The sequence below is a fragment of the Zeus faber genome, assembly GCF_960531495.2.
Source record: "Zeus faber genome assembly, chromosome: 8".
NCBI lineage: Eukaryota > Metazoa > Chordata > Actinopteri > Zeiformes > Zeidae > Zeus > Zeus faber.
Window position 1 is genome coordinate 3,796,676 of NC_137195.1, and position 9,184 is coordinate 3,805,859.

The 9,184-nt window shown below is 44.2% G+C and overlaps 1 protein-coding gene across 1 annotated transcript in view; it reads left to right on the plus strand.

The window, feature by feature from the left end:
- Positions 1 to 4,904: 4,904 nt before the first annotated feature.
- pnrc2 (proline-rich nuclear receptor coactivator 2) overlaps positions 4,905 to 9,184 on the plus strand; it is a 5,115-nt gene continuing 835 nt past the window's right edge. The window contains exons 1-3 of the mRNA XM_080005218.1: positions 4,905 to 5,102; positions 6,461 to 6,670; positions 7,607 to 9,184. The exon at positions 7,607 to 9,184 is cut by the window's right edge and continues 835 nt beyond it. Coding sequence (XP_079861344.1) covers positions 7,628 to 8,038 — 411 coding nt within the window. The 5' untranslated portion in view covers positions 4,905 to 5,102; positions 6,461 to 6,670; positions 7,607 to 7,627 and the 3' untranslated portion in view covers positions 8,039 to 9,184. The remainder of the gene's footprint in view (positions 5,103 to 6,460; positions 6,671 to 7,606) is intronic.

Here is a 9,184-nt window from a genome sequence, read left to right on the forward strand (position 1 = left end):
AAACAGAACGTAATTTTATAGTTTTGGGGTTTTTTTTTTTTAATTTTAATTAGAAATATAATATTTTAAGTTGTTTGTTATCTTTGGCCAATATGTATCGTTTAATGTTTATTGTTCATTACCAGATGTTTACTGTTCATCCTTTGGTTAATTCCTCTGATTTATTGTTAGGTTTATTTTATTGTTAACTTCTTATGTTTGCGTACATCACCTCATACATTTTTTCCGGTCATTTTCATGGATTTCTTTGTTGTTTCCTTTTAGGTTTATAGGTTTATATTTATTCTTTATCCAAAGGTTTCGTTTATATTCCCAGTGTTATTGAGATGTCTATTGTTAAGGTTATTGTATATTTTCCCATCTTCTTTTTAACTTTGAGTTTTATATTGTATCACCATTTATTTACTCTATTCTTATTCTATTGCCTCATTATCATTGATTATTCATTCATTATATCATTATCTATCTATCTATCTATCTATCTATCTATCTATCTATCTATCTATCTATCTATCTATCTGTCTATCTGTCTATCTATCTATCTATCTATCTGTCTATCTGTCTATCTATCTGTCTATCTGTCTATCTATCTATCTATCTATCTATCTGTCTATCTATCTATCTATCCATCTATCTATCTATCTATCTATCTATCTATCTGTCCATCTATCTATCTATCTATCTATCTATCTATCTATCTATCTATCTATCTATCTATCTATCTATCTATCTATCTATCTGTCCATCTATCCATCTATCTATCTATCTATCTGTCTATCTGTCTATCTATCTATCTATCTATCTATCTATCTATCTATCTATCTATCTATCTATCTATCTATCTATCTATCTATCTATCTATCTATCTATCTATCTATTGGTCTGTCTGTCTGTCTGTCTGTCTGTCTGTCTATCTATCTATCTATCTGTCTGTCTCTCTATCTATCTGTGAAGAGTGAGGGTGGAAGGAAGGAAGGAAGGAAGGAAGGAGGGAAGGAAGGAAGGAAGGAAGGAAGGAAGGAAGGAGGGAAGGAAGGAAGGAAGGAAGGAAGGAAGGAAGGAAGGAGGGAAGGAAGGAAGGAAGGAAGGAAGGAAGGAAGGAAGGAAGGAAGGAAGGAAGGAAGGAAGGAAGGAAGGAAGGAAGGAGTGTGAAACCTGATCAGTGTCCTCTTCCTCTCACACAGCAGCAGCTGTTTAAACTCGGGGCCGTCGAGCTCCGTCGCCTCAGACTGAGCCAAATGGTTTCAAACTCAATGTCATGATTCCCCCAAAACAAACAGAAAACAACACGGCGGCGCGGGAACCAGCAGCACCAGCGCTCGGCCCCGCTTCACCACGACAGCTCAACCAACTTTAGTTTCAGCGAGGTTGTGTTTCATTGTTCGATTAATATGTATATCTTGCTTGTGTATCTGGGTTTTATTCCACCGTCTCTGTTCATTTATTTGTTTTTTTTTATATTTTGACATGTTTTTTTCATGTACTTGATGTATTTTTCTCTGTCTTTCAGCAGATCTTGGGTCCTGACATCCGTTCAACCCAGGCTCAAAACGTTGACATCTGCAAGTGCTTTTCAGGGAAAATAAACCTGTTTTCAGTTGCACTTTGACCTTTTTGACTTTTGTCTGAGTGTGTAGTAACTGTCTCACTGAGCTTCTAGTTGGTCCAGTCCAGTCATGTTTTAAATGTATATCAGTGTGTTTCAGTGTGTATATATCAGTGTGTATATATCTGTGTGTATATATCAGTGTGTTTCAGTGTGTATATATCAGTGTGTATATATCAGGGTGTGTGTGTGTGTGTTTCAGTGTGTTTCAGTGTGTATATATCAGTGTGTATATATCAGGGTGTGTGTGTGTGTGTTTCAGTGTGTTTCAGTGTGTATATATCATGGTGTGTGTGTGTTTCAGTGTGTATATATCAGTGTGTTTCAGTGTGTTTCAGTGTGTATATATCAGTGTGTATATATCAGGGTGTGTGTGTGTGTGTTTCAGTGTGTTTCAGTGTGTATATATCATGGTGTGTGTGTGTTTCAGTGTGTATATATCAGTGTGTTTCAGTGTGTATATATCAGTGTGTTTCAGTGTGTGTCAGTGTGTGTGTGTGTGTTTGTGTTTGTTTCAGTGTGTATACATCAGTGTGTGTGTGTGTTTGTTTCAATGTGTATCAGCGTGTATCAGTGTGTGTTTCAGTGTGTATACATCAGTGTGTGTGTGTGTGTGTGTGTGTGTTTCAATGTGTATCGTGTGTGTTTCGGTGGTGTATATGTCAGTGTGTGTGTATGTGTGTGTGTATTTCAGTGTCTATATCAGTGTGTATATATTAGGGTGTGTGTGTTTGTGTGTGTGTGTTTAAATGTGTATCGTGTGTGTTTCAGTGTGTATATGTCAGTCTGTGTGTATGTGTATGCGTGTTTCAGTGTGTATATCAGTGTGTATATATCAGGGTGTGTGTGTGTGTTTCAGTGTGTATCAGTGTGTATATATCAGTGTGTTGTTTCAGTGTGTGTGTGTGTGTGTGTGTGTGTGTTTGTTTCAGTGTGTATACATTAGTGTGTATGTGTGTGTTTGTTTCAGTGTGTATCAGTGTGTGTCAGTATGTATATATCAGTGTGTTTCAGTGTGTGTCAGTGTGTATATATCAGTGTGTTTCAGTGTGTGTGTGTGTGTATGTGTGTGTGTGTTTGTTTGTTTCAGTGTGTATACATAAGTGTGCGTGTGTGTGTTTGTTTCAGTCTGTATCAGTGTGTATCAGTGTGTGTTTCAGTGTGTATATATCATTGTGTTTCAGTGTGTATATACTGTATCAGTGTATCAGTGTGTATATATCATTGTGTTTCAGTGTGTATATACTGTATCAGTGTTTCAATGTGTATATATCAGTGTCTGTGTGTGTGTGTGTGTGTGTGTGTGTTTCAATGTGTATCGTGTGTGTTTCGGTGGTGTATATGTCAGCGTGTGTGTATATGTGTGTGTGTTTCAGTGTGTATATATCAGGGTGTGTGTGTGTGTGTGTGTGTGTGTTTCAATGTGTATTGTGTGTGTTTCGGTGGTGTATATGTCAGTGTGTGTGTATGTGTGTGTGTTTCAGTGTGTATATATCAGGGTGTGTGTGTGTGTGTGTGTGTGTTTCAATGTGTATCGTGTGTGTTTCGGTGGTGTATATGTCAGTGTGTGTGTATGTGTGTGTGTTTCAGTGTGTATATATCAGGGTGTGTGTGTGTGTGTGTGTGTGTGTGCTTCAGTGTGTATATGTCAGTGTGTGTGTATGTGTGTGTGTGTTTCAGTGTGTATATCAGTGTGTAAATAACAGGGTGTGTGTGTGTGTGTGTGTGTGTGTGTGTGCTTCAGTGTGTATATGTCAGTGTGTGTGTATGTGTGTGTGTGTTTCAGTGTGTATATCAGTGTGTAAATATCAGGGTGTGTGTGCGTGTGTGTGTGTGTGTTTCAGTGTGTATATGTCAGTGTGTGTTTATGTGTGTGTGTGTGTTTCAGTGTGTATATCAGTGTGTATATCTCAGGGTGTGTGTGTGTGTTTGTTTCAGTGTGTATCAGTGTGTATATATCAGTGTGTTTCAGTGTGTGTATATATATCAGGGTGTGTGTGTGTATGTGTTTCAATGTGTATATGTCAGTGTGTGTATGTGTGTGTGTGTTTCAGTGTGTATATCAGTATGTATATATCAGGGTGTGTGTGTGTGTTTCAGTGTGTATATGTCAATGTGTGTGTATGTGTGTGTGTTTCAGTGTGTATATCAGTGTGTATATCTCAGGGTGTGTGTGTGTGTGTGTTTCAGTGTGTATCAGTGTGTGTTTCAGTGTGTGTATATATCAGGGTGTGTTTCAGTGTGTGTTTCAGTGTGTATATATCAGTGTGTGTGTATGTGTGTGTGTGTTTCAGTGTGTATATCAGTATGTATATATCAGGGTGTGTGTGTGTTTCAATGTGTATCATGTGTGTTTCATTGTGTATATGTCAATGTGTGTGTATGTGTGTGTGTGTGTTTCAGTGTGTATATCAGTGTGTATATCTCAGGGTGTGTGTGTGTGTGTGTTTCAGTGTGTATCAGTGTGTGTATATATATCAGGGTGTGTGTGTGTGTATCTGTTTCAGTGTGTGTTTCAGTGTGTATATATCAGGGTGTGTGTGTGTGTGTGTTTCAGTGTGTATCAGTGTGTGTATATATATCAGGGTGTGTGTGTGTGTATCTGTTTCAGTGTGTATATATCAGTGTGTTTCAGTTTGTATATAACAGTGTGTTTCAGTGTGTATATATCAGTGTGTGTGTGTGTGTTTCAGTGTGTTTCAATGTGTGTATATCAGGGTGTATGTGTGTGTGTGCGTGTGTTTCAGTTGTGTATATGTCAGTGTGTGTGTATGTGTGTGTGTGCGTGTGTTTCAGTGTGTATATGTCAGTGTGTGTGTATGTGTGTGTGTGTGTGTGTTTCAGTGTGTATATCAGTGTGTATATCTCAGGGTGTGTGTGTGTGTGTGTGTGTGTTTCAGTGTGTATATATCAGTGTGTGTGTGTGTGTGTGTTTCGGTGTGTATATATCAGGGTGTATGTGTGTGTGTGTGTAGCAGTGTGTGGATCAAGAACAACAACTACAACTAGAACTAGAAATTATATATATATACACACACACACCGTCATGCTGCCTGTGGTTCACCTCCATCTGTTGTTTTTCTTTCCTCCAACAAAGGGAGGAGGCTCTGCGGGGGGGGGGGGCGGCTGACGTCATCCGTCTGGCAACAGGCTGGTCTGCGTTCCGGCTCCGGCGCCTGTGATTGGCCGGGAGCCCCTCGGGGCGGGGCGTCTCCCGATTGGTCGGAGCCGCGGCCGCAGCGACCGCTATAAAGCTTCTCCGCGGACGCCATTTTGTTGCAATTCAGACGGAGTCGGGAGGAGGAGCGAGACGCCATCACAACACAGCCCAGTATAACCCCATGTACTGCGGGAAATACTAGCGAACCATAGCCTCGACACAGTATTTAAGCGAGGATATTTTTTTTTCTAAAAGGTCGACGTGTTACATTACGACAAGGGGCTTTTATTTACGAAAAAAAGCAAAACAAAGACCCCCACAGCCGGAGAGAAGTCGGTAAGGACGCGCCGCCATCTTGTTTCGTTCGGACCCGCCGTTCTTTGTTTTGGAGCCGGGGAGAAGTGACCCAGTTACGGTTGTTGTGATCACCGCGGAGGGTTGGGAAAAACTCCCAGAAACATCCCCCCGGTGCGAAGCGTGTTCTAATTCCTCACCGAATACATTACCGTCGAAAAACAACACGGAAGGGAAGCGTTTCCTGTTCGGTGTCGGGAAGGCGCAGTGAACCCGTAAACAACAAAGAGGCTTCAGTCGCAGCTGCCCCGAGGATCCCAGTTGAATGTTAGAATATAAACTAAAAACTCATTTATAGGACAGTTACAAATGTCTTACACAGTGGGAGATGTTTTTTTTTAATTTAACGTATAGCGTCACTCCGGGTTCTTTTATTGTGTTATTGTTTGTTATCATCGTTGTTTACTTGTTTACTGTTCGTCGTGCTCAACAAACCGATGGAGTCGTTTTTAAACAGCTGAATTTATTTTTAATTCGCTGCACAATGTCGGTGACGCACTTGGGAATTGTGTCGGAAAACGAAAGCAACAATGCAGCCGCACGTCAGCAGCTTGTTGTTGTTGTTGTTGTTGTTTATACGGGGACGATTTTTTTTTTTTTTTTTTAGGATTTACGTTTGTTTGTGATCCCCAGCCCGTCGTGTCGATCCGTTGTATTTGGCCTCCGGTTCGTCGGGACGTTGTTATTGTCCGACGCGCGTACGTGTCCTCGTCGTGGCGATGACGCCGAAGCCGCGACGAAAACAGGACGTTCGACGCGGCGTCTTGGGGACGAGACATCGGGGAAGTTCGGGCGCTAATGGTTTTGCTGGGGACCCCTTGGGGTCGTTTTTTAAGTGCCCCCGTGGGCGGCCCCCGGACCCCGTGTTGAGAACCGCCCCCAATGTCACCTGCGCATCTCTCCTCCAAAACAGTAAAAACGGGCCCGAGTGAATGTTTTTACTGATCAACCGCTTGGTTTAACGTGTCCATCACGTATTTAATATTGTTTGAAATTACTTGACAATGTTGACAAACGATTGAGCAATGACGTTGGTTGTTAACGTGTCTACGTGCATTAAGTTGGTTTTCCGGGAAAAGGGACCGTGTCGACCAAGCGATTCGGTCCTTTACGTAATACACCCTTGTGGTAATTTCCAAAGAGACGTTTAATCTTAAAAATCACCTACTTCCTGGTGTGAGCTTCTCAATGACGCACTTGTGAATTGGCTAATCTGAGTTGGCTCATTTTGCCGCCAGCCGTTCCTTGATAACGGTTGTAATTAGTTTCCCTGTGTCTTATCTGTAATGTTATATTATAAATAAGACCCTAACGACCCATTGCTTCCCCTGGCACTGCAGTCGGGCTTCCTTGAGCACCGTGCGCCGAGTGGAATTGATGTCCAGCTCGGCCCCGCGGGAGAACAGCGCTCACCGGCACATGAACACCTACGACCTCGCTGGACAGAGAAGTGGAGAGAGGACCGCTGCCGCTTCCAGGACCCGGAGCCCGCGGACAGGAGAGGCCCCCAGGAGACGCCGCTGCTCGGACGCCATTCTGACCACAGAAAGGTGGGCGGAGCTCACGGGCCCTTGTTGTTTTGGTTGTTGTCCTCTTGTAAAGCTAATGGTCTTTAGGGAAATCTACCAGGCGTCAACGTGCCCACAGTGTAGAAGCACCTTGCAGGGAAAACAGATTCTGACTTGTTTTGTTCTGACTTGTTGTTCTTATCAAGGAGTCTCGTTTTGATAACGCTGGGCCACAGACGCTATTTGGTGTCATTTTATCTTGACTGTGAGTTAGGAACTGTGAGTTATTAGGTCAGTGTCAACTGTGCATTTTTACCTTAAAACAAATTCCCCAAAGACTTATGTTGACTGTTTTGGCACCAATATGGTTATAACCTTTCACGCAACGTCTTGAGGTTTAAAGCGCCTTAGTAATAAAAGTAAATCAAATTTTAATAATAAAAAAAAAATTAATAAATGTTAAATGCATTTCATAAAAATAAGTAAACATATGTTTAAAATATGTATGAAATTTCTTAATTATTTAAATGCTTTGTGTTAACAATTAATCGGCTGTCAATTGATAGCTAATAAAATGTAATCAATTAAGATTTTGATGAGAACTGAACAATCTGTGGTCTTGTTATTGTGTTAACAGGAGTCTTTCAAAAGACTCCTGTTAACACACACTCCCATTCAGTCAGCTAAACTAAACATCCAATGCAAGCAGTGTCCTTAAGGGCACCAGACTTGATCTACATCCTCATTCCATTGTGGCAAAAAGTTGCCCCAAACTTTTCCATTTTGAAATGCTCGTCACAAACTCTTTGAGTTGTGCAACGCGGCGTCTGGCGCCACCTCCTGGTGATGTGAGGACCTTTTATGTTTTCAATAATCAATAATTGTTTGTCAAGGTTCACAACTATCAATCAAGGAGATTCCTTAAAATGTGCATCCCTAGAGTGAATCGTGACAGACCTTGACCTTTGTGTCCTGCAGGTGACACTTGACCTCAGCATCATGGGAGGTGGAGAGCGCTACAACATTCCGGTGTCTCACCCCGAGCGGCCCAAGAAAAACCACCACGCGACGGGCCGCACCAAACCCAGAGGCAGAGAGCAGAGCGCGGTGTCCCGCGGCGACAAGGCCGCCGCCTACCCCTGGTCCCCAGAGTCGGCGGAGAAGAAGAAGAGCGCGTCTGTCCGTTTTGCCACAAGCTACGACCAGAACTGGGAGGGCGCCGTGTCCCACCTCAACACGCTGCTGGCCGCCCAGGGAAGCCCCAACTACGCCGGGCCCAAGTTCAGCGAACCGCCCTCGCCCAGCGTGCTGCCCAAGCCCCCCAGCCACTGGGTGTCCCTCCCCCGGGGGCCCTGCGACAGGGAGAGGATGGCCTTCCAGCTGAAGAGCCTCCTCAAGGTGCAGGCCTGACAAGGACACATTGACTGGATGAAACAATGGACGGGTGGGGGGCTCCTCAGGGGGGGCCCCCGGGGGCCCACCAGCAACACGTCAGTGCTGTGAATCCTTTTTAACTGGGTTTTTAAACTGACTTTTAGCAGAGCAGGAGACTTTTACCTCCACTCAGACAGCGCTGCCGTCCTGCTGGTGGGCGGAGTCACCCGACTAACGACCAACTGGATCGCCCTTCGTTCTTCTCCCCCGCTTTGATTTGTTCCTCTCTACGTCGGCCCTTACAGCGGGCGGAGCGAGCTCCGCCTTACCCAAACTGACGGATCTGTTGTTCACATGCCTGTGAACACACTTGTAGCATTCTTGTTTTAACTAGGGCCCACATTGTTTGTTTTCTCAATTATTATTATTTTCAGTCTCCCCCTCTTAGTCCGTTTCTTGTTTTGTTTAAAGTCTTTGGGATTCTACCGTCGCTGAGCTGCAGGGAAATCACGGAAACGGAGCGGTGCGCAGGCGACTCGAGTGAGCGCCGCTCGCAAATGTAACCTCGTCATCGCTGACCTTCGACCTTCAACTCCTCTAACACTTTGTTCCTCTCTTTTTTTTTTTTTTTTTTTTTTCTTTCTGTTTTTACTGGCGCTGTGCGCACGGCATTATGGGAGTTGAGCTCGCCTGAGGCCGCACTTATCTGATCTACGTTCAGGTTTTTTTTTTTTTTTAAAGGTGTTGTAACCAAAGCGCAGTGTTTAAGCTTAAATGTTTGTGACATGGTTCCTGGTGCCATATTGAGTGAGTGAGAGGTGGGCGGGGGGAGCGGCCCAGGTCGCCGCAGCCCAAACGGCGGAAGAGGCTCGGCCGGGGCCGGCAGCTCTGGTCAACGCGACCGCAGCGCCCGGCCCCGTCCGGGGGCCTCGTTTGAACTGCGGGGTCCGACGCCCCCCCCCCCCACCCGGACACGCGGCCGGCGTGAACGAGTTTACACGAAAGGATGCGTCGCCAGACACCCACTTCCTGTCGCACTGCGTCACGTTTCCTCCTTGCGCCGACTGGCGGGCGCTCGGGTGCCGCGGCCGGCGTGCGTTCAGGGTGCTGTAGCGGCCGACTTAAAGACAACAACAAAACAATGTGATATCATGAAATCCTAAAGAGCCATGTATATAATGA